General features: G+C 43.5%; 1 protein-coding gene across 9 annotated transcripts in view; it reads left to right on the top strand.

The window, feature by feature from the left end:
- The first annotated feature begins 104 nt into the window (after positions 1-104).
- The window catches only part of SYNE3 (spectrin repeat containing nuclear envelope family member 3), a 65,664-nt gene continuing 41,319 nt past the window's right edge, over positions 105-24,449 (top strand). For 2 of the 9 annotated variants that reach the window (XM_062619874.1, XM_062619882.1), the window contains exon 1: positions 11,084-12,192. In XM_062619874.1, the coding sequence (XP_062475858.1) occupies positions 12,138-12,192 (55 nt within the window). In that variant the 5' untranslated portion in view covers positions 11,084-12,137. Of the gene's footprint in view, positions 246-578; positions 659-3,451; positions 4,246-11,082; positions 12,193-15,438; positions 16,096-24,449 lie in introns of those variants that run through there. The other 7 variants (XM_062619881.1, XM_062619876.1, XM_062619878.1 and 4 more) reach the window with 7 other exon arrangements.

Raw genomic sequence — 24,449 nt, 5'->3', positions numbered from 1 at the left:
CGGCCTCGGTTACATAACGCCGCCCGCCGGGCAGGGCTGTGCTGCGCCTCGGCGGTGAGGGCGGGGCGGGCCCTCCCCACAGACCCCGGAGCGGCGGGGCCGGTGCGGGGCGGCCCCGCTGAGCGCGGCTGGACGCCCAAGCGATCAGCGGCAGCAGCGCAGGGGCAGAAGAGGCACCGCGGCCCTTTGGGCCACCCGCGAGGGAAACGGCGGCGGCGGCGGGTGCGGCGGCGGGTGCCGCAGCGGTGAGTGGACGGGGACCCGCCGGACGGGGCCTGCGGCGCTGCCGGTGGCGCTGCTCGGGGCCTGTTGCCGGCGCTCGGGGAGCGGGCGGGGAGGGAATAACAGTGAGGCGGCGGCGCCCTGAGACGGCGGCGTCCCGTCCCACCGGGGCGGGAGGAAGCTCGGCTCTCGTCGCTGACAGCCTTCCTGGCGCCCGGACTCTCCTGTTGCTCGGCGCTGCCCACCGGTCTCGCCCCGTGTCCCTCCTTCCCCGGTTTCGGCGAGGCGGGGTGAAACGCTGGGTCCTTGGCCGCCACGGTGCCGGCCCCCTCCACCCGGTATAACGGTTACAACGGGAACAGCCGCAAAGCAGGAGGGCTTATCCTTGCCAAGTACCAACCAGGCCAGCTCCCTGGGCTCTGTGAGAGCTCCCGAGGTACTGCTAACGTATGTAGGTAACAACGCAGGTGCAGTAATTGAAGCATACATCGCTAAATAATTTAAGGTAAACGGGTAAACCTTTTAGTTGAGTTCCTTTTAAAAATGGCATCTGTGAACGCGCAGCAGCCTGGTGGAAGTGCTTAGCTGCATTCTGCAACTTTTCCTTCCCAGATGTCAGGCTCGTGCCAAAGCTGTTCTCGGTACTACTGTCACATTTCTTCATCTCCTGGTCCCCACTGCCAGGACTCTGCTGCAGTTTGCTGTCTCCTTGTTTCTTGTCTCCTTCCCCACCTCTCTCCCCTTCAGATCTGTTAAATACATCCTAGCTTGTCTCTGATTGTCCTTAAGCAGGGATGACCTTGTCTCCCTTTTTCTTCCTAAGCAGTTAAAAGATTTCCCATTTTTTTCCCGTGTGAGCCTGTATCTTCATTTTTAGATTGTGTGACTTATGTATGTAAGCACCCTTCACCCCATCGTGTAGTAAGGCTTTGTTTTCTCATACACTTCTGTCTGCCTTCACTTTTATTCCCAAATCCTTATTCATTTGGCATGTGTGAATTTAGGCCTTTGTCCAGGAAAATTTTATTCCTAGAAATAGGTCCACTCAAATAGAGTAGCAGACTGAAGTCTGCAGGAATTACGGATTTATATGATGATTAATTGTGAAAATGATGGTTGCAAGACACTGCTTTCTTTTGTAAATTCATCAGAGCAGGATGCCTGCCTGTCCTCTGCTTCAAATGTAAGCCTGGCTATCTTAAATCATTAATGAAATGTATCACTGTGCTACTCTTACCAGCTTCTTGCTGCTTCTTTTGAATGTTACTGTTAAGCCCTTGGCATGTGCGTGCCACTTGAAAATCTTTGTGTGCAGTGGTTGTTTTCTGGGGAAAGAATTTTAAAAATGCAGAAAAACTTTAAAACCTGATTGGTTGCCTTCAGATGTTTTACTTCTAAAAGTGTCGTGCAGTCTGGTGGTTGGTGAAATGCACATCAGCTTGGCACAGTCTCTGTGGTTGCCACGTGTGTGAGCCAGTTGGACCTCAAGGAAATGTTACTTGTTGCAATCAGTCCCTTGGTGACTTCTATTTCAATGAGGAGCAAACATCTGGTGAGTCATGGGAGCATTGTTTGCTACAAGCTAGCTGTCAGGGAGTGTAGTCTGACAAAGCTGATGGGCTCTATAAAAACAGCTTTCCCTTACACCCAGTGTTGTTGCCATGTGCTTCATGAATCATCACATCCAGAGTCCTATCAAAGTCCTAAGGAAGGCAGAATTAATAACCATTTACGGTGCAGTATTGTGGTGCTTGCCCCTCTTCTTGTGTTCCATCTTTTGCTAGTTCCAGTTCTTTCCTTCAGCTTTGTATTCCATTGCTCTTCCTTTCCCTCCCATCCTGGTCAAGACTTTTACTGTGCTTCCACGTCTGCTCCTGGTGCATATGTCCTCTGTGGCCTTCATGCACTGACCTTGTTGAAAAGAGAGTGTCTAACTTTTCCACTTGTGACACACATTTCTGTGTGTCCCTCCAGTTATCTGTGGCTCCCAAAGACTCCTGAAAACCTCCGTGTACACTAGTGGATGCTCAGCCTTAGGATGTGGCTGTACCTGCATCTACATGCCTTTGAAGAGCAATGCTGATGCCTGAGGGCAGACCTAGCACCTGTTTTGCTGCTTCAAAAGCTAACTAGACTTCATCTTTTAGCATAGCTTCTGTTAGAAACAAGGTTTATACCATCTCTTACTTTGTGTTCGCACATGCATTTTAGTATTTGTTGCTTAAATGTTGTTTTATTGTCAATGCCCAATTTCAGCTGTGTGTGATGTAAGGAGAGCAGCTCCAACATAATAAAGTTCTTGCAGATTTTGTAGAAACAGACTAAAGGGGAAAAGCAGGTCTGCAGTCAGACACTTGCCAGTTTTCTCCAGGTTTTTGCTTAGTGACTGAGTGATACATTCGTATGTGACTGCCTCCACTTGGCAACAAGATATTTGGTGTAAATGAAGTTGTAAAGAGAAAAGGAAAATGATTTTTGGGGTGAATACGTCTGAACTGTAATCTCTCTCAAAACTTAAAAGATGATAAATAACTGATTGGATACATTGCATTCTGAACATGAAAACAGAAAAATCTTAGTATAGTTAAGTATAGACATTTAATCAACAAAGGAACACAGTTCTGTAGGAGGTCTGATTTCCTGAGTTGTGCTGGTCACAAAGCACTTTGTTTTTATGGCTCTGCATCTCCAGGGCACAGCTCCTGTCTTTGTTGTGCCAGGCACACATTTGTGCAAGTACAGCAGGGATATGATCTCAGCTGGTGTCTTTATATCTATTTTATTTTCACAAAATTGGGCAACAGTTTCAAGACTTACTGAATGTCATCGTATAAGCATAATTCCCTTGAAACTAAGTGATCACCACCCTTGCTCGGAATAATGCATTCCTTGATGTGGCTGGTAGAGCAAATCCCAGATAATTTATAACAATGACAAAATATTGGATTTTCGTTTTGTTTTGTTTTTAAACTATTAGTCCTTGTCAATTGTGGATGGGGTGTTGTGGCACATCTACGACCTGTCTTGGCAAACTTGTTCTACTATGTATGCAGGTGAGATGGTGTCCTTAGAAAGGGTCCCTTTACAGCTGCATCTTGTGTGCTCACTAAAGGATTGTGGGCTAAGTGTGAATCCTCGCACTTCAGACATGTGAAAGGAAAAAGCCACATGGTAATAGGAAAAATTCTTGAGCTTCAGAGATGTTAACAGAGGGTGTAACTGGCAGAGGAGGTTTTTTTTACTTGGCACGGTTATATGAAGACAAAGGTATTGAGGCATCCAAGATCAACAGGAACAAATACCAGGTTCCTCAATACCACTCTGAGTCTGGCTAAAAACCTCCCCACTGTCTTTGGAGTGTAGGCAGCAAAATACCTTTACTCTTCAAGGAAAATATCTCTAAAGGTAGTGCTTACTGATGGTCAGTAATATCTCAGCTTCCTCAGGCTTCATTTGAGTGCAGTTCCGTGAAATTAAAAATGAAAAGCAGGTGTCCAGTGTCTCTTTTGGTCACGTGGGTCTGCTCTGCAAGCAAACAAATGGTAGGATGTGTGCCTTTAGTTAATATTGATTACATAGAAGTACTCTGAAATGGCACAAGAAAAGCTGAAAGTATTTAAAACTCAGTGTTTAAACTTCAGAACACACCCTGATATTGATTAGTGATAGGCTCCAAACTATACATCCTAGAATTTGGTGAAGTTTTGGTCTGAAATACAATTCTGTTGCCTGTAGCTGACACTGGCATATGCGTTGAGGAAGGTAGAATTTCTTGCAACAATTTTTCCTGAATAGCTGTTGTACTGTTAGTGTTGACTTATATATAGTTTTGTTCTTCTGTTTGAAAACTTGCTTTTTTTGTTTGTTCTCTAGTGTTTGACTGCTTAGGACATAGTAATCAGATTTTTTTATAAAGTAGATTCTTTTTAAATGAAAGTGGAGATCTTTATGTAAGAAGATCGCTGTACACACTCTTCTCCAGAGCTGGAGCTTCAGGTTGGTCCTTGCCTTCCAGGAGAATTGGTGAGTCTGCAATGTCCTGACTTCAATCAGATGAAAGCAGGGCAGCCAGTAAACATGCTGTCTGTCAGACACTGCTGTTGGATTCACTGCTTTGTAGACTCAAAGTACTGAGAACTATTGTTTATTTGTTTCTGCATTGCAAATAAATTGAATCATAGGGTGGTACTGCCTGTATTACAAAAAAAAATGACTCAGAGTTGTGAGCCCTTTGGTATTTAACTTCAGCTATCTGAAATGACCCCACCTCAATGTTGAGATAAAGGTGGCAGATGTGACAGGGAAAGGCATTCTCATTAACACCATGTCAGGTTAATAAGCAAGCTTTGTTGTCTCTGTTTGTGTACACAGCTTAATTGTGTTCTAAGGAAAAATACATTGATTTTAAAAATGATGTAGACTCATTTGTTTCCCTTCAGCAGAACTGAATTTTCATGTCTCTTTTGGTACAAGCGTCTTGTCTTCTGTTTAACGTAGAAATGGGCTTGATATGAAGCCTTTCATATCAAGGGATTTCAAAGGAGTTTGACTCTAATAGGCAGTAAGTGGCAATCTCGGCTTTGGATCTCGCTGAACAGATGCATGTAATAACGTACTGGAAGAAATTGAAGGAGATAGCAAGAAACAAGGAGAACCATAAGATTGTAATTTGCTTGGAATTCAGCTATCAAGCTGTGGCTTGCTTGTTCTGTTCCTGATAAGTGTTTGTTTAGTTAGTGGTATTAAAAGGCAAAATAACCGTTGCTACAGTTATGCTATGTAGAAAGCCTTTTCAGAAATATGACAGTAATACTTCAGAGCGCAAGATGAATGAGAGGCCCATGTGGCATAGTTTGTACTGGGGGACTTACTGTTACACATAGTAGGCATACTGCCTGTCACCAGGGAGTCCTAGAAACACTTTACATAAGGCTATATGCTGCTCCCCTTGCAGCTGCTGCTAATAATAACAGTAGAATAAAATATTTCAGTTGTAAGGGACATAAAGTGATCAAGTGCATCTGCTTAACCACTTTAGGACTGACTAAAAGTTAGAGCATGTTATTAAGGGCTTTGTTCAAATGCCTCTTAAACACTGACAGGCTTGGGGCATCGATTGCCTTTCTGGAAAGCCTGCTCCAGTGTTTGACTACCCTCTCAGTAAACAAATAGTCTAAACCTCCCCTGGTACAGCTTTGCCTGCCACAGTTTGCTCTATGATGTTGTCTTGGGTTCAGCAGTAGCAGTCATTTTTCTCCTTCTTAGTAGCTGGTGCAGTGCTGTTTTTGAGTTTCGGCGTGGGAACAGCGCTGATAACACTGTTTCTAGTCGCTGCTCAGCGACTGGTTTAGTCTGCCCAAGGACTTTCTGAGTCTCATGCCCTGCCAGGGAGGAGGGGAAGCTGGGAGGAAGCAGAGACAGGACACCTGACCCAAACTAGCCAAAGGGGTATTCCATACCACAGCAAGTCATGCCCACTGTATAAACTGGGAGCAGTTACCCAGAAGGGTTAGATCACTGGTTGGGTTGGGCTGGGTATCAGTCAGCGGGTGGGGAGCAGTTGTATTCTGATCCCTTGTTATTCCCCTTATCATTATTATTATTGGTGGTAGCAGTAGTGGGTTTGTGTTATACCTTAGTTACTGGACTGTTCTTATCTCAACCCGTGGGAGTTGCATTCTTTTGATTTTTCCTCCCCATCCTTCTGGGAGTCAGGGGCGGGGGAAGTTGGAGGAGTGAGTGAGCGACTACGTGGTTCTGAGTTACTGACTGGACTTAAACCACAACAGATGTTGAAGGAGCATGTACAATCAGAGGTTTAAAATGAGACCAGAAGTGTGGAGTATTTCATGTGTTGCTGAGTCTGACACCATCTGTCAGAGGCTGTGTTTGAAAGATAACTTGCTATGTGTGGTAACTGTTGTAAGTACTAGGTTGGAGGGTGTCACAGGTGAGCCAGAGTAAACTATCCATAGTGAATCTGGATACTGGTTTATTTAAAACCCAACAAGACTGGAGTATTTAACCTGCAAGATTATTTCACACAGTTACGTGTACAGCTGGACTGACACAACAGCAATAAAAAAACTAAGCTGTGAGAAGGGTATAGGGGTTGCTTTTGGCTGCATTTTCTCTCCACCTTGCATAGAAGTGATATGTGATTTAAAGCATTGCATGCTTGTCTTTTCTTGCCATTATAATGAGGCAAACATAGCAGAAAAACGTGTTGCCTCTAACTGAGCAGCAGTTTGAGATGTAACAGCTGGTCCTTATCCAGGCATTGTACCTTGTTGTAGGTACAACCTGAAGAAGTTCAGGGAAGCTGAAGGTGGAAAGCATACAGGCGCTGACATACCTGTTGCATTTTCTAGTCAGTTAGATGGAAAGTCAGGGTCATGTGAGGAAATATGCCCTTGCTTTAAAAAGTCTGTGAGTAAATAAAAGGACCAGTCTCTGGAGCCGTCAGTTCTTCCCCAGGATGTGCATTTCCTTTAAATTAGAGGACTGATTTTTCTTAATGTGAAAGTCTCTGCATGAGCACTCTTGAGTCTCTGTGGGAATGTGGTCATGGTTATATGAATGGCACATGACAATGGTTGACAAATCTAGGTGATGTTTCTTATGTAAGTCAGCAGAATTGGTCTGTAGCTGCCGCAGGTTAAGCACAAGTTTTGTGTGAAATACATAGCTAATAACACTAGCTCAGTAAACACCAGAGAAGTGCTCAGGTTAATTTAGATCTCCAGATAAAGAGAGAGCACCCAAGGAAAAATTTTCTTGTTACCTTGTCTATTAAGTCCACAGGAGTCAGGGTAGAAATCTTGGCTCTGTGACAATATTGCCCTTGGTTTCACCAGAGCCTGGGATTTTCCCTTATATTTTCAGATTATAGACCTGCCAGTTCCATTAGTTGTTTTGTCAGTGGATGCATGCTACTGGTGTGAGATAGCAATCTACAGAAAATATCTTCAGTGAAGATAAATTCCTGTCTTGCAAAACTTTTTCCCCTCTCCTCATGTTTCTGTTCTATAGTTACTACTAATTTGTTTTTTAAGGCACTTTCAGTGTAGAATTAGGATTTTTAACAAGATTTTCTCAAATCCAACCCCAGATATGATTGCTTCTCCTCTGAAGCACTTCAGTTGGAAGGCAGTGGCATTGGCATCAAGTTCTTGGCCACAACTGAGGGTCCTTGTCAGAAAAATAGCCCTTTTTATGGAATTCCCAGCAACGTTTGTTCCTTGCCCCCTGAGAGAAGCTCATAGGTAAGTGTAGAATCAATAATAATTAGGGAGACAAAGAAGGAAGAAAAAGAATGGTGGTAAAGCAGTTAAGAGGAAGTTACTGCAATGAGGTCGAGAGTAGGCACATGTCTCTGGCATTGTCTGGCAGCTGCCTGCATCCTAGGTTGTGTGAGACAGTAATAGCTCTGTTGCCTCTAGCTGTCCACAGTACGGCTAGCTTTCATCACCACGCATCAGCCTAGACCCCCGGCTGTTCATATTCCTGGTTTGCCTGCAACTCCGTGTGACTTCTCCTTTGCTGTGGGACATGGGTAGGAACTCCTGTCCATTTGCCTCTTTTAGAGGCATTTCTTATCATGCTGCTTGTGCACAATAACCAACTCATGGCAGTTACCTTGGGGATGCTTGGGATGGGGCTACCAGCAACCCTAAAGATATACTCTTTCCTTCAGCATTACTTTATTTCTCCCTCAGATGTTTGCTTGTCCAGATATAGTGTATTGTGAAAATACGTAATGACGGAGGAAGGCTCATACAGTCAGTTCTTGTCTGCAAAGCGAAGTAGCACTTGCTGTCTGATGAAGGACTTGAAGGTGTTTATAAAAAGCATTTTTGCAAGTAATTACATTTAATCCCAATATTTTAAATGTCACAGCCTCTCTGTTTTGTTGTTGTTTTTTTTTGCCTTTTTTTTTTTTATTAGTTGTAATTAGTCACCACTGAGGAATTTACCTGGATGTTAACAGGCTGCTTCTGTGTTCCATGTGTTTTTTATAGTGTGCCCTTCCCGTGTCATCTATCACCCTGGTATTTGTCAAGTGCTTTTAGGTTGTTACTATTAGCAGGTTACACCTTAGGTTGGGGATTTCCAAATAGATGTGTGGGTTTTTTGTTTTTTTTTGGTTTGGTTTGGTGTGGGTTTTTTTTTCAGTTAAGCAACTATACAAGCACCTAACCGTCATCTCAAATCAGATCTGACCTTCTTCAGGGTTTGGTTTTGTTGTGGGGGTTGGGTTTCTTGGTTGGTTGGCTTTGGGTTGTTTGGTTGTTTTTTTTTTTTTGCACTAACTTGCTAACTGGTGAAGTCAAAATAATTTTTTTTTCTCCTTTTTTTTTTTTTCCTTCTTTTTCTTTCTGAATGGGGCAGAACATAATGACTACCTTGACCTGATCTTTCAGATGCTGAACTTGCAGGTTGGATACCTAAATCATGAGGCTGTACCTAATGATTAGGTTCTGCATAATGATTCATTATTTACACAGAGTGAAATTGTACTAGAAAGAGAGACAAAGAACTTGACGTTTGTCTGTGCTACCCCTGCCAGTACCTCCAAGCCCAGTACTTAGGATAACCTGAATGCTTGATGTGGATGTTTCTTTGCTGAAAAGGCCTTTCACAGCAATTCCAAACCAGATTCTTTGGGGAGTAGCAATTGCATGGACAGTCCCTTTACACCAATGTTATTCTAACTCAGAATTGAAATATAGTTAGAAATATGATCATTCCCAGAAGATGGAAATTTTTATTCCTATATATCTCTAAGCTGCATTTTATGTGTTTCTGAGAGAGCAGCTTCCACCTCTGGCCCGTGTATGACACCAACCTCCATTGGTAGACTTGGTAGACTTTCACCTGAGCACTTTCATGCTTTTTTTCCCAGTTTTGTCCTCACATAATCCTTCCCAAATCCACCTCATGACAATCTCTCAGATTCTTCCTTAAAACTGTCTTGCTGCAATGTCTATGGAAGTTTGGCAATGGTTAGGCAGCTGCTGCTCTGCCTGTGGTTTTTCATGCTGACTAATACTGCCTTGTTGCTCGTATGTGTGTCCCCTCTGTCTCTAGCAATATTCTATCCCCTCTTCTGCCTGAGCAATAACCTCATTGAATTTGGGATGCCACTGCTGCTCTATGCTACCTGCAGCATGGTGGAGTACTGGTTCACACCTAGGACCTGAGCATCGGCAGAGAAGTAAGAATATATAACACAGCTGAAATGGTCTTCTTGGAGGAAAATTTTTTGTACTGCTGCTGTTTCCTACCTGAAGGGTTTTGTAGCTCACTGTCAGAGCTTAGACAATGCTTTATAATTTCTAACCCTTGTAATCCTACTGGTGTAATGGCTTCTGTCTCCTAAGCAGTTAGTGGTCTGGTACATCACTGGCTGTTCAAAGATGCAAACAGCAATGAGGCCAGTCTGTCCAGAGTATCAGGGTGAGTAACGCAGTCATTTAACTCCATGGGCTGCACTCTGTTTGCAGAAGTATTTCTTTTGCAGCGCCTACAGGTTCTCAGGTAATCTAAGATCATCCAGCTGATTTTTTTTTTTTATACATGTAATTTGAATCCATATTTGAGCACTAAGATGTCAGGCTAAAGAAGGGGCCATTTAAATGTTTTCCACTATCACAATGGAAATGATAATTAGCATGAAGAGTGGGAAAAACACTGTTTCCTACCCCACTGAAACCGAAAACAGTGTCCTTTGTGTGGGAAAGAAGGGAATGGCAGGTCAGAGTTTGTGGGAGCATTTGGAATATTTTGCTGAAATAGTAAGTTTCCTTTTAAAATATGGAAAAATGTAAAAGCAAATTTGGTCTAAAGGGTAATGCACAACTGGTATTCTACGATTTGGATATTTAAAATATGTCATGATACTAACTTTCAGTAAGTTTTATGGGTAATGCTGCATTTCTGATTGTTACTCTGAACCTTTAATTGCTGCCTGCAGGTTATGACTGGCTGTACTCAACAGTGTAGCTGCTGGGCTCCTTTCTAGGTTAGTCAGTCATCCAAAGAGACTGCTTCTTACTGTGTTTTAGAAGCTGCTGTTTATAGGTGATGTTAGCCATATATGCTCTGCTTCCTCAGTGCTAGTAGTTTCAGTCTATATTTTTTTTAAAACAGGACTATGGCAAATTTACAGTGGCTATGGGATTTACCACAGGAGAAAGAGAACAGGGAAAAAGTATGTGAAGAGGGTCATTTATAGGCATTTTAAACTCCACCATTCAAACAGTAACACAATCCTAAACCAATCCTGATTTGACTTTCAGATAAATAGACCACTATCCAGTTTGCATTCCCCCAAGAATTGTATACCTTAGTCTGCAAGGTGATGTGTTTTGAGTTGTTTTTTTTTTTTTATTGTTTCTAAGGATTATTCATGTTAGCAAAAGGCTAACAAGACAGTTGGAAAATAGCTGGTATCAGTTCTCTTTCTAGAGGTAGTGACAGTGTTGGTACCTCGTAAGATATTCATCCGCTGCTGTCCCTTGTTTCTTTTGTCACCACTGGTGACAAAGTTCCATGTTTGGTTGGCTCCATTGCACACAGGCATCACAGCCTATGTAAGGCTACTGGTCTTCAGTTAATTGTCTGTATTAGCAACTTCACAGAGTTAGCTTGATCAACAGTTTCTATTCTGTTGCTGTTCTTCCATCTAGATTTTCATTACATCTTTGGTCATACCCAGCTTTTCCCCATGGTGTTCACTTATGCCATCCAACTCTGAAATGGGAGGAGAGGTTCATAGTTTTATTCCTGTTTGTATCTGTAACTTCTAAGTAGAACTTGAACAAACTTTTTTTCCCCATTTTTATTTTGTTTTCACTGATTTCTCCACCTTCTTACTTTTATTGTGATTCTAAAATGTAGAAATTATGATACACAGCAGCTGTAAAACTAGAGAGACTGTTGGCCATGCTGGCTTGCTTTAGATTTACACTAGGCTGATTGCTGGTTTGGTCCTGGAGCATATTAACTAGATTTACACTATTAGGATGATGCAAATGGCAGTGGGTGGGTAGACCAAACCAGTGAGTTTCTTTGAATGTCTAGCAGCAGAAATACCCAGTGGGATTGTGATTAACTGAGGGAGAATGCTGCTTTATATTTTCCAATAGTTTTGGGGAATCAGGGATGGAGAATTCATCATGTGCTTCATCACTGAAGACAGCTTACACTTGCAAAGTATATTCCATTCAGCCATATTGTGCAGCAGTGGCATTTCCCACAAATACCGGTTAACCTCTTTTTCATGTTGTATTGTTGTAACTAAGCGCAGAATCTATATTAGTGTGAACAGAATCTCCTGTTATAGGCCAAGAGTAAAAAAGAAGTGGAAGCTAAAGTGGGTAGAAAGGAAAATTAAAATTATGGTAGAGGTTGAGCTAATAATTTATAAAAATCTCATCTCTGACAAGTACCTGTCTGCACTTTTGCTCCTTGCTGGGTTTTGTGCTGCATATTGTGGACTAATTCTTGTTCAGCCAACATCTGTCAGGCATAATAATTTCAAGCATTAATCCTTACAGGAATTAACCAGCTTGTTAGTGATGACCTGAGCTAGATAGTTTCTGGGGATTATTGCTATTTAAATCTTACCTACCTTTCAAACAGTACCAATATACCGGTCTGGTGTTTTATTTTCTTTTTCTGGGGTGATACGTCTTTAGATTGCCACCCCCTCTATCACTTCTACCACGCGGTAGGAGGCAGAGAGGAAATCCTGTGCTGCCTCCGCCATGAGTAAGGAGGAAGCTGCTGGTTTCTCTTTGTACCAGTCTGGCTCGTGCTGCTAGCCATGCTGAACCGCTGTCATAACTAATGCCCAGTGGAGGCCAAGCTGGATTGCGCTTGCCGTGCTGGAAACCCATTTGGGAACTTTGATGAAATCACTACAGACTTTCACCTACCTGTTTCTGCAGAATTCCCAGGATTTTGGTAAGGTCTTTGCAAGGTTTGTTACTTTTATTTCATAATGAGGTGAGGTGGTTGTGACTGTGAAGCGTGCCTCTATCTTTTGGTTCCATTCACTCACTTGTCTCCAGGGAAGGCCCATGGCTCAGCTCCCATTCTGCCCCTGCTGGTTGAGAGGGTGAGAGGATCCCAGGCAAGGGCCTGCTGTGACAAAATAATAGCCAATAAGCTTCTATGAGCAGCATGCCAGGTTGGGGAACTGCTTTTTATAAGGCAGGAAAAAAGAATCAAAAATATCAACACTGTGGTACTCACCACAAGGTCTGGAAGTTAGAGGTTAGCAAGTGAAGTTACTAGAGAAAGTCTGTTGGGAGTGTTGCTGTCTGACATGGTATCAATTTATACAGACCCAAAGTGTTCACTGACTAGGGACTGCTAAGATCCCTTCCCTGAATTTTTTTAAACAGTGTGGGTCTAAGGTCCCATACATGACTGCTGAAACTGGTCCTTGGTTATGTTAAAAGGAGATTAAAGAAATTCAGTATTATTTTTCGAAGTAGACTGTGTAATTTGCACAAGCACTGTCATTTGTGTTTTGCTCATTGGGTGCAAATGTGGTCATTGGAGGCTCCTGTTTTGCTGTGGTTTAGCAGTGGTCTCCCCTGTCACAGGTTCAGAGGCATTTTACTCGAGGAAGATGGTAACCTGCTTCTCCTGTTTTCTGAGTCAACCTTTAGTGAGGTACCTGCTGAGCCCAAATTCAAAGTGGAAGGGGGGAGGGGGAGGAAATTCCAGTGATGTGAAATACCTTTAAAATATAAAAAGTATTTGTGGAATCTTTAAAAGATGGCTTTGGAGACTACTGAGGAAAGATTATTTTTTTATTTTTGATCAGAGTTTCTGCCATGACATATATTACTCCTTGTAGAATAATTATATATTACCTGGATTATAAGAATCTGTCTTTACACCTTTTCCTTCTTCCAAGTGTTTGAGAATCATTAGTGGAATGACACATCTGTCAGGAGATGCTTGTCAAGTATAACAGCAGATGTGTGCAAATTCTCAGCTGATATAAAACCCTATTGCTCTAAATGTATCTCTGGTTAGCTTTTCGGTAGGCAGCAGCCCCAGAGATATGTCCTATAATATTTAGGGTGGGATTTTCAAAGTTGCTGAAAAGAAGTAAGCCCTGAGATCCCATTGGGGTCTAAATAGAGCTGAGCTGCCTGATCTGTTCAGATATTCTCAGGAGAAAAAAAAAAAAATAAAAAAGAAATAAAAGACAGCTTTGGTTTCTAAAAGTTAATTAAAAGTGGATGATGCAAGAATGAGAAGAATAACTATCGGCTTTACTCTTGCTGCTCAGCATGGTAATTATCTGTGATCACAGCTTTAAATAACTCCCTGGTCCTCCTCAGGGGAGGTGGACTGCTGACAAATGTGGCTTACTGCTGAGTCCTGCTGCCACTTTACTCTTCATTCTAGTTTTGATTAATCTCAGTAGCAGGAGGTTCAAATCCCCATTAGGTTTATAAACTATAGGATTTCAGTCCTCAGGCAAAGAGACTACTAAAAGGCACTGCTGCTTTATCGTGGAGGTGTTTCTTTATCTATGTTGTGAAATCATGGGCTATATCGGAGCACTGGAGTTGTGGCTGTGCTGGTCTCTGTGCAGAACTGAGGTGTGCTCGTCCTCCAGTGGCTGCCAGAAGGGCTCTTTGCAGCTGAAAGCAGAGATGTGACCTTGCTCTTTAAACCACAGTGCTGGCAAGCACGCACAGTGGGAGGATGATGAAAGCATGCAAACTTCAATAGTTCAGGCAAAAATGAGTCACAAGAAAGCAGCCTGTTTTATTCAATTCCAGAAAAGTTCTCAGCCATTCAAAATTAATTTATATCCACCATTTTGTAGTGGTCTACTTTGTTTCTGAGCTTGGGGATGAGGCTGTAGTCAGTTTCAGTAGCGCATTTTGCTTAAGACACAGACAGGCCCTGTTCACTCATGGTTTTGTTTCAACACAAACCAGTGTCATTGGCAATATGAAGCCTGGCAATATCAGCTTAATGCAATTACTTTAAATCATGTTCAGAGTGCTAGCTCTTTAGGTGTAGCTGTACTTACCCTGGTGTATGTTTTTGGCAACATTTCAAGTGTAGCTCTTGCAGTGGTCATTTTTCTTTCTTTATAAAATGTATCTTCCTATTCCATACGAATTGAAATGTTTTTTTCTATAAACATGTGCTTTGGTCCCTGAAAATAACTCTTATTTTAATCAACAACTTCAGTATTTAAGTTTAGTGTTGTCCTACATGGTAACTACTTTTCTTTAAATTCAAATGAGTCTCACATTTACCATATAATATATCCTCATCCTAGTGATAATGTTTTGAAAGAATGTGCTTCTAAAGGGAACAAAAGATACTGTGCTCTTAGAGTATACTTGTGAAGTACTTTCAAATGACTTTATTTCTAGCAAATATGTGTAGTAAATCCTTGACTTAAAAGGTTTACTAGTTTAAAAGCTTTATGCTTAGTGCTCCCATGTTGCACACAGTTGCTCAATCAGTCAGTGGCGTTTGACTGATCATCAAATAAAATTTTAACACTGGTTTCATAAGGGGGCAAAAAATCTGTATGGTCAAAAAAAAACAAGATCCAAATGTGGAAACACTGATGTGGAAGAGGAGAGGATGCACATTTGGAGGTAGATTGACATCCTGCAGCCCTGAGCACCCACATGATGATTGTAGGCCTCTTCAGGACATGGGATTCCTGCAGAAGGCTAGCTGTCCTACCTCTGGCATGGATCCTTGCTTGGAAGTGCCCCTCTCTCGCGCTGACCCCAGGGAATGACGGGGTCGTAGCTCAGTGTCCCACTGACTGCCTGAGGTTCAGTGCTGTTGGCAGGACAGCACTCCCTTGTGGTGTGAGACATGCTTTTGAGTCCCAGCATGTTTGCAGACCCCATGCTAAGGCCGCATGCTTTAGCAGGGCTAGAGGATCTTGTTCTGAGATCAGAGATTCCGGCTTTAAGGGGTAGGCAGAGGACATGGGTGGTGGAACTATCACAGCTTGCACAGAGCAGTGGACATGCAGCTGCAGTCTAACGGCCCTTCCGTTTAGCACTCTGTGCCCCTAAGTACACACAGATGCCTTGCTTTCATTGGTGAGCCCCTTCTGACATGTGTGTGTAACCTCTTTGGGACAGAGGTATTATCCTTTTAATGGTAGGGTACTTCTGCTCCCCACAGGGTGCTGTGAAAGCATACTTGTACCCAGCTTAATGTTTTGGGATCCTGATTATGGAAATAGCCTTTGGGAGTTACTGTGTGACAAACTGCACACAAAAGATAAGAGCTGCTGCCAGCCAGCCAGGAAGATGGACAATTCCTTAGAAGGGTTGGGATGCCAAACCAAAATTGAGCAGCGCAGCTGGGGTGTTAAGAGTCACAAAGAAGAATTACTTGGGAATACTCTACAGAGTAAAACTAATTTGCAGAATATATTTGGCAAATAGCTAGGAATAACCTCACGTTTGAGAAGATGAGATTGTCCATATATTGACAGATATACTGTGTATGTGTCCATATACAATGTATAGCCAGCAAAAGAGGAATAATTTATCAGATGTATATTTCATGTTGAATCGTTCACTGATCTCTAGCCAAGAGGCAGATACCATAGAGGTTTATTAATGAGTGTATCTGTGCTGTGGCTGGCACCCAGTACTGAGGGATTGTACAGCCTGTGGAGGACAAGTGGGAGATAATACATACATTTTAGCCTCCAGAGACAGTGAGACTAATGCTGTTGGCTTGCAATGCTTTTTCATTGGCTGACTGTAAAGCTGTTAGGAGCTGAGCAGTCCTGAAACCTGGCCTACTTGAGCAGCTGGGGACAAGTTCACAGGACATAGATTGCAGGTAAATTCACAGGTACCTTTCAGGGGCAATTTCTGAAGCAGTTTCTCTGAATCAGAAGAATCTCTGCGGAAGTTGTAGGACAGAGGTGTTTAACTTGTGATTTTCCAGTAACTAGAGAAGTCAAGCCTCTTGCCATTAAGTTCAAAGTCACTAAACAGTGATCTGCATCTGTGTAGAGATGCTTGAAGGGAAGCATATTAGAAAAGGTTGAAAATCACTCTCTGTAGTGTTTATTAACTGAATGATTCTGTTCTTGTCCTTTCAAGTATTTCATTATTGTCTAGAGGCAAGAAACAAAGTCCCTCTGAATGTGAAGTGTTATCTATAAAGAGGGTAGAGTGAGATGGCATTTTACTTATCTAACTGCAATTTACTAATCATGGTAGATCAACCTGGACCAACTCCCAGAGTGACCTTGAAATACAAAAATGTATGTGGGGGGAGAGTATGGAGTATATGGAGTGGGGAGCCATTTGTAACTAAGACTTCTCACCTACACTTTTTACTTCCAAATGGCTTGACAATTGAAACAAACCAACCTGCTGTGGTCAGAGCTACTGATTGTCAATCATGATACTAAAAGGGAAGACAGACCCAAAACCCAACTCTGCTTCACTTGCACATGATGATTCCATTCAAGTATAGAACTATTATAAATTTTCAATCCCTTTTTTTAGGAAATTACTTTTGGGACCTGGGAATTCTGTTTTTTCCACAGCAGTCCTAGAAAGCAAAAAGATACCCCGTTTGCAGCAGCTCTCACCAGAGTCTGGAGTTATCTTTAAACAAACAGCTGAAAAAAAACAAAAAACAAACATTTTTTTTTTTTTATAGTCAGTCTCTGCACAGAACATGGTGTTTGTTTTGGTTTTTTTTTTTTTTTTAATTTTTATTTTTTAATCAAATAGAAAATTGTCAGGTGTAATCATGTTGTGGTAGAATGTTTTGCATTAGCCATAGGCTTCCTATGGATTGTTTAGCAAGGGAAAGGAAATGGTTATATGTATGAGTGCTGTGTGTACTCATGATGTTGGCATTCCTTGGTTAAGGGGAATGCTTGTAACTAGGATATGCATGTGTTTACTCAAAAAAACTATTTATTTTCCAGCTCATTAATTAGGACAAACAATTGCTGACTGTCATAAACATTCACGGCAAATAACACAGGAAAAGGCTGTGTTGGAAGATGGCCAAAGTGATAGGATTACTGTTTTGAGCCTCTAAAAGACTATGCTGGAAGTAATTACAGTTTTTATTTGAAAGCTTGAGGGTTTCTGCAGCTACTCTGGCAGTTTAACTCAGCTGTACATGGGTGTGGCTAAGCTGGAGGCTTTCAGTCCCTCAACTGGTAAAGCATCAGCTACGAATAATGCAGCTTTGGAAAGACGACAGTCAGTGCTTCGCCTGTGATCTGTGCTAGCTACTGACCTTCCACTTCAGCCTGAAGTAGATGAGTCAGAGCTCTCAGCGCTGCTTCTCGGAGCTGTCTTTACAGTATCCAGGGAAGCTGAAAAGTCATTGAATTATCCCAGATACAATTCCCAGAACCAAAATTGCTCCCACACTCATGCATTTGTACAAAATTTGACACAGTCCAATAAGGTTTTGTGTTTTTGTTTTGTTGTTTTTTTTTTTCTGTTTGGTTTTGGAGGTTTTTTTTTGACCCTACGTTCAATCCAGAACCAAATGGAAAAGGTTATGAAAAGTTTACAGTATTTCAGTAATTGTAAAACGGTCTCCCTAATGGTGAGTGATTTGAATTACCTGGAGCATTTTTGTACTGTTATTTTTGTAAGAACTGGGTACTGGAGACTTCTCAAGTAGTACAAGAATATAGGAATCCAAGACATACTGAAACCATTTAAAAGCCTGTGTTCTATTTATGTAGGGTTTAAAAGAATGTGTAAAATGGGAGTGGTTGTGAGAAACATTTTGAGAAGTTTGTTGGTTTTGTTTGTTTGTAAAAAGTCACATGACTTGGCAGTGAGAAATTAGTATGTTAGGAAATACTGCAAAGCAATAAGATAATCCCAACAAAAAGACACCACTTTTGCAGAGTAACTTCAAAAGCTCTCAGTACTGCATTAGAAATATTAAATAAGGAAGTCTCACAATCCCCTCATGAGAGTTATTAGATGCACTAGAAAGATTGCTGAAGTAGATATACTTATGGCAGAAGCACTCAGATGAATTTGGCCCTGTGAGTGCTGGGTGGATCTCATGGAGGGTCACCTGTGCCTTTCGCTGTGTCAGGGACTGCTGTGGAGACTTGGACATCTCCAGGTCCCTCAATGGCACTGTTCCTATGTGGTGATTCCAAGAACTATAATGCAGAGCAGTCAGCTAATTAATTTATCCATTCTTTCAGCAAGATGGTTCCAAGACCACAGTTGATACAAGGCTGCCTCTGTCTCTTCTCTTCATCCCAGACCAACACAAATGGAGCACAGCTCATGAGATGAGCAGATTTTATAAGCAAACCCCAGCTTGCTGTTGCTTTGGATCTTGTTAATTCATGTTGGGGTATTCAACCTGTGGGCAAGCTAGGGGGACAGCATGTGTGCCCCAGCACCCTGCCAGCTGCCTCTTCTCAGGGAACAGTGGGTAGGTTACAGTCCTGACTTCCCTCCATGCTAACTGGCTTTGTGCCTGGCTGAGGGAGGGTGAGAGGGGTGATACTGACTCGAGACAAGAGTGTGTTACCAGAGGAGTTCATCTTCCCCTTTTCCAAAGGTATGGATGTCTTGTGCATAGTAACCAGTGTTTTGGGGGCCACAGAGGCTGATGCAGAGAAGGTAGGAAGACTAGTGTTGTGGAAACGGTTCAGCTAAAGGATTTTGGAGCTAATCTGTATCTTACTTTTTCCTGTTCCTGAAACATGTTTTTCATAACCTCTGGACATGCTGCAGGAGCTGTCCTGGGTCAGATACATTCAGCACCCTGAAATATGCTTCTTCCTTACGTCTACTAAGTAGCAGTGTTACTGCATCTGGACAAATAAAACTCGGGTTTACTTAGCATCTCATTATCTGTGCCAGAATTTCTTATATATAGTTATTACTTTCATTTAGTAACATGTATAAAGATGCTAAATGTTTTCTGCAGCATAAATATGTCTTCCATGGTATGAATTAATACACTGATCCAAGTGGCATTAAAATGACAAGCTATTTTGAACAGCTACATGTGTTTGAAAATTACTGTGACAAAAATAAATCTGTACAAATTGCACCTGCAATTAAAGGGAGGCTTTCCCTGGCACAGTGGTCCTAGCAACTGAGCCTGCCTCCTGGGGCAGCACCACAGTACATGTGGCACTAAGGTCTGCTGCTGTTGCACACTGGTCTGTGAATGCTGGGTTTGCAGAGCTGAACAGGTCTGATCCAGAAGCTGCTGTGTCTCTTTTGTATTTCTTGTACTGATCAGAGCCCTGTATTTCATGTCCAGAGGTACTGCTCAATTATTTAGTCCTGATGATGCAGCAGAAATGGGGTAAATACTGTTGATTAATTAACATTTATCCAGTAACCATTCATCCCAGTTTTAGGAGCGTTTGCAGAGAAAGTACAGATATTGCAAAATTTCAGGTAGTCAGCAGCTGTTCTTTCTACCAAGCAATGAATACACCGTAAACCAAGCTTTTTTCTTGCAGACATAACCCATGCTTTTAATTCCGGGAAAGGGTGAGCGGGTTACAGAACAAAAGACTTGGGGCCACTATAGCTGATTGCTTCAGACAGCGTCTTGCTGCCCAGTGTAGAGGAAAGAGAGAAGACAGGACACAGTTGGTCTCAAGAGACAGCCCAAATCTATGTCAGATATTGCAGGTCATAACAACTGTGAAATCTGCCTGGGCTTTTGTTTCATGCTAAATGTAATCATCTTTATGGTGCTAGAGGAAGGAATTACTGGATCAGAATCAGTTAGTTATGTTATGCAGGCATTTGGAATAGCAAAAAGTTTCTCTTCCTTTGCAAACTGGTGTTCTTAACATTGAAATAACATTTTTCATGATTTCCTGAGTTGACTGCTTACATAGAAAGCCTGTGCGGGGGATGGGGGTCTGCGTATCTGTGGATTTTAGACAGAAAATCCTTGTGCTCCGAGGAGACCAGCATGCGGGCAGTTAGAGTGAGGTTTTCTTCTGTTAGATGACAGTATGTTTTCCACTGCTTCTTAACCATGTCTGATTGCTCTTTAACTTTTGTAAGAAGTAAGACTGGGATATCGTACTGTTCTGTATTGGCTGTTCCATGACTGGAGTCCTGAAGCCCATTTTAAATATGATATAGATGTTGCCATGAATAGAAAACTCTTCTAGGAAGTGAATGCCACTCCTCATCAGAATCTATCCAGCAAATGTACTATCAGTTTTTGTTTCTCAATGGCATAACTGGAATTGCCACATCTTGCACTTGTGCATTCAGAAACTATTTGCCTAGAAATGTATGTTTGTAGGTAACAATAAAAGTTTTAGGGGACAGTCCCTCTACAGCTGCCAGATATAATGGGAATGTTAATGTGAAAACAAGTTGATCAGTCAGCTACAGAGAGATATGTGTTCTTTTCTGAGGGTTGGATTATTATAGTTCAGGAACGCCAGTTCTAGATCAGTCATAGTTAGAGAAGGAGGCAGCTATCTGGCAATCCGCTGGGAATAACATTACTCCTTTAGCTGGCTTCATCCTTAGAACTCTTGTGGTGTAAGTCAATGATTTTAATTATGCTGTCATATTTTTTTATAACTGAAAGAGGGAGTAGCTGTGCTAGGCCACCCCGCCACCCTCACTAAATCCAGTACCTCCTGTTCTTTAATCTGTTTGAGGTCATGTTTATAAAACTGCCCTCTAGCTCTGAATCATAGAACCATAGAATGGTTTTGATTGGAATGGACCTTAAGGTCATCTAGTTCCAACACCCCTGCCATGGGCAGGGATGTCTCGCACTAGACAATGTCACCCAAAGCTCTGTCCATCCTGGCCTTGAACACAGCCAGAGATGGAGCATTCACTGGTTCTTTGGGCAACCTGTTCCAGTGCCTCACCACCTTCACAGTAAAGAGCTTCTTCCTTATATCCAATGTAAACTTCCCCTGTTTAAGTTTTAACCCATTATCCCTTGTCCTATCACTACAGTCCCTGATGAAGAGTTCTTCTTCGGCATCCTTGTAGGCCCCCTTCAGATACTGGAAGGCTGCTATGAGGTCTCCACACAGCTTTCTCTTCTCCAGGCTGAACAGCCCCAACTTTCTCAGCCTATCTTCATACGGGAGATGCTCCAGTCCCCTGATCATCCTCGTGGCCCTCCTCTGGACTTGTTCCAACAGTTGCATGTCCTTTTTATGTTGAGGACACCAGAACTGCACACAATACTCAAAGTGAGGTGTCACAAGAGCACAGTTGAGTGGCAGGATCACCTCCTTCGACCTGCTGGTCACGCTCCTTTTGATGCAGCCCAAGATACGGTTGGCTTTCTGTTGAGCAGGATCCATCCCAGAACCAATCCCTGAGGGACACCACTCGTTACCCATCTCCACTTGGACATTGAGCCATTGACTACAATGCTCTGTGTGGCCATTCGGACAATTCTTTATCCACGAGGTAGTCCATCCATCAAATTTACGTCACCCCAATTTAGAGACAAGGATGTCCGGTGGGACAGTGTTGAATGCTTTGCACAATTCCAGGTAGATGACATCAACTGCTCTACCCCTGTCCATCAGTTCCATAGCCCCATCATAGAAGGCCACCAAATTGGTCAGGCAGCATTTCCCCTTAGCGAAGCCATGCTGGCTGTCACCAAGCACCTCATTGTTTTGCATGTGCCCTAGCATGCCTTCCAGGAGAATCTGCGCCAAGATTTTGCCAGGCACAGAGGTGAGACTGACTGGTCTGTAGTTCCCTGGGTCTTCCATTTTCCCCTTCTTGAAAATGGGGATTATATTTCCCTTTTTCCATTCATTGGGAACTTCACCTGACTGCCATGATTTTTGTAATATGATGGGCAGTGGATTAGCAAATTCATCCACCAGCTCCTTCAGGACCCACAGATGGATTCCATCAGGTCCCATGTACTTGTGTACATTCAGCTTTTTAAGTTGATCTTGAACCTGATCCTTTCCTGCAGTGGGCTTGAGGTCTTCATTCTCCCAGTCCCTGCATTTATCGTTGAAGACTTGAGTGGCGTGGTCAGAGCACTTGCCAGTGAAGTCTGAGGCAAAGAAGTCATTGAGAACCTCAGCCTTCTCCAAATCCAGGGTAGCCAGTTCTCCCATTTCCTTCCAGCAAGGGCCCACATTATCCCTAGTCTAGGTATATCTTTTGTTCGTGACATACCCATAGAAGCCTTTCCTGTTGTATTTGACATCTCTGGGCTGACAGTTCTAACTGGGCCTTAGCTTTCCTGACCTGATCCTTAGCTTACCAGACAAGGTCCATGTATTCTTCTCAGGTCACCTGTACTTGCTTCCACCTCCTATAAGCTTCTTTCGTTCTGAGTTTTCTCTGCAGTTCCTTATCCATCCATGGAGGACTCCTGACCCTCTTGCCCAATTTCCTTCCTGTTGGGAAACAACACTTCTGAGCTTGGAGCAGATAATCTTTGAATATCAGCCAGCATTCTTGGCCCTCTCTGCTTTCTAGGGCTTTATCCCATGGAACTTTACTGAGCAGGTTCCCAAAGAGACCGAAGTCTGCTCTCTTGAAGACCAGGGCCATAAGTGAGCTTGCTGCATGCCCTTCTCACTGTCCTGAGGGTCTTGAACTCCAGGATCTACGAGTTAAAGCTGACATCTCTCAGTCATTCAGTCAGCTGATCGGAGCTAGCCTAGCTAGAGCCACAGCCGGCACGCTTCAGCGACCGCGAGGGTCAACGGAGATTAGGAAAATCAGAGGGGATAGCGCAGAGACATCGCGATTCCCGACATCTCCCGATCCCCGAAGCCACAGCAGCCCTTGCGAGAGAGAGGCTCACGTGGCGGGGGGCGTTCCCACGGTGACGGTGACGACCCCCCTGCTGCTTGCCTTGAAAGAGCCTCTGAGAGGGCAGCGCTGTGTCACTGCCCACTGGGCGCAGGGAGGAGCAAGCCGGACGTGTTGCTGACCCTGTTGCTGGTGTCCCAGACTGCGGACCAATATGGTCGCCTCCAGAAAGAGAGCTTGCAGTAAGAAGATGGCAGCAACTCAGACAGAGACCCCGTCCCAAACCGTGGCTGTTCAGGTCTCTGGGTGCAGGGAGTGCCAGAGCCTGCTGCTGCCGGGGGAGGGAGGACAGCATTCCACCTGCGTGAGGTGTGAACAGGTAGAAGATCTGCCTAGCCTGGTGGCAAGACTTACAGAGGAGGTTGAGACACTGAGGACCATCAGGGAGTGTGAAAGGGAGATCGACTGGTGGAGTAACTCCCTGGCGTGCCAGTCGGAACGGTTCCAGGGAGATACCCCCCAAAAGAGGAAGTACCCCTTGCCTTCTCACACAGAGGGAGATGGCCCAAGACAGCCCCTGCCCTGTAGCTGTTGTGCAGAGGTAGGGGACCAAAAAGACAACGAGGGTTGGAAGCGAGTTCCAGTTCGACGTCGTGGGAAACCCTCCCCCCTTCCTGCCCTGCTTCCCCAGGTGTCCCTCCGTAATAGGTTTGAGGCCCTGGATCTTGAAGGAGAGGTAGGTGAGAATGTGGGGCAAGGCCAACCCACAAGGCCACATAGGAAAAGGGGGTCGACTTTGCAACTTAAGACTGCCTCTGTTAAGAAAGAAAGAAGGGTCATTGTAGTAGGGGATTCCCTTCTGACAGGAACAGAGGGCCCGATATGCAGAGTTGACCCTCATCATAGGGAAGTGTGTAGTCTGCCTGGAGCCCGGATCAGGGATATCACCAGGGCGCTCCCCACCCTGGTGCACCCGACAGACTACTACCCGCTGCTGGTCTTCCAGACAGGTGGGGAGGAAGCTGCTTCCCGCAGTCTGAGGGGGATGAAGAAAGACTACAGGGCCTTGGGGCGGATGGTCAAAGAGTCTGGAGCTCAAGTGATCTTCTCTTCACTCCTTCCATCTTTCACTGATGATGTGGGAAGGAATGGGAAGATTCAGTTCATGAACAATTGGCTTCGAGACTGGTGCTACAGGCAGGGCTTTGGATTCTTTGATAACAGCTGGTTTTATAGGGCACCAGTCTGGACAATGACAAGTGAGAAAGGTTTGTCTCACAGAGGCAAAAGGATGCTGGGGCACGAATTAGCAGGGCTCATTTGGAAAGCTTTAAACTAGATTCGAAGGGGGATGGGGGTGTAGCTGGGCTTGCCCCAGTGGGGCAGCGCTCCAGAATTAATGAAGACTGGGAGGCCTCCTATAATCCTAGGGTG

The sequence above is a fragment of the Pezoporus occidentalis genome, unplaced genomic scaffold, assembly GCF_034315485.1.
Source record: "Pezoporus occidentalis ecotype Australia unplaced genomic scaffold, CSIRO_AGI_Poc_V1 ctg215, whole genome shotgun sequence".
In the NCBI taxonomy this organism is placed as follows: Eukaryota; Metazoa; Chordata; class Aves; order Psittaciformes; family Psittacidae; genus Pezoporus; species Pezoporus occidentalis.
This window is presented reverse-complemented; position numbering and strand designations above follow the sequence as displayed.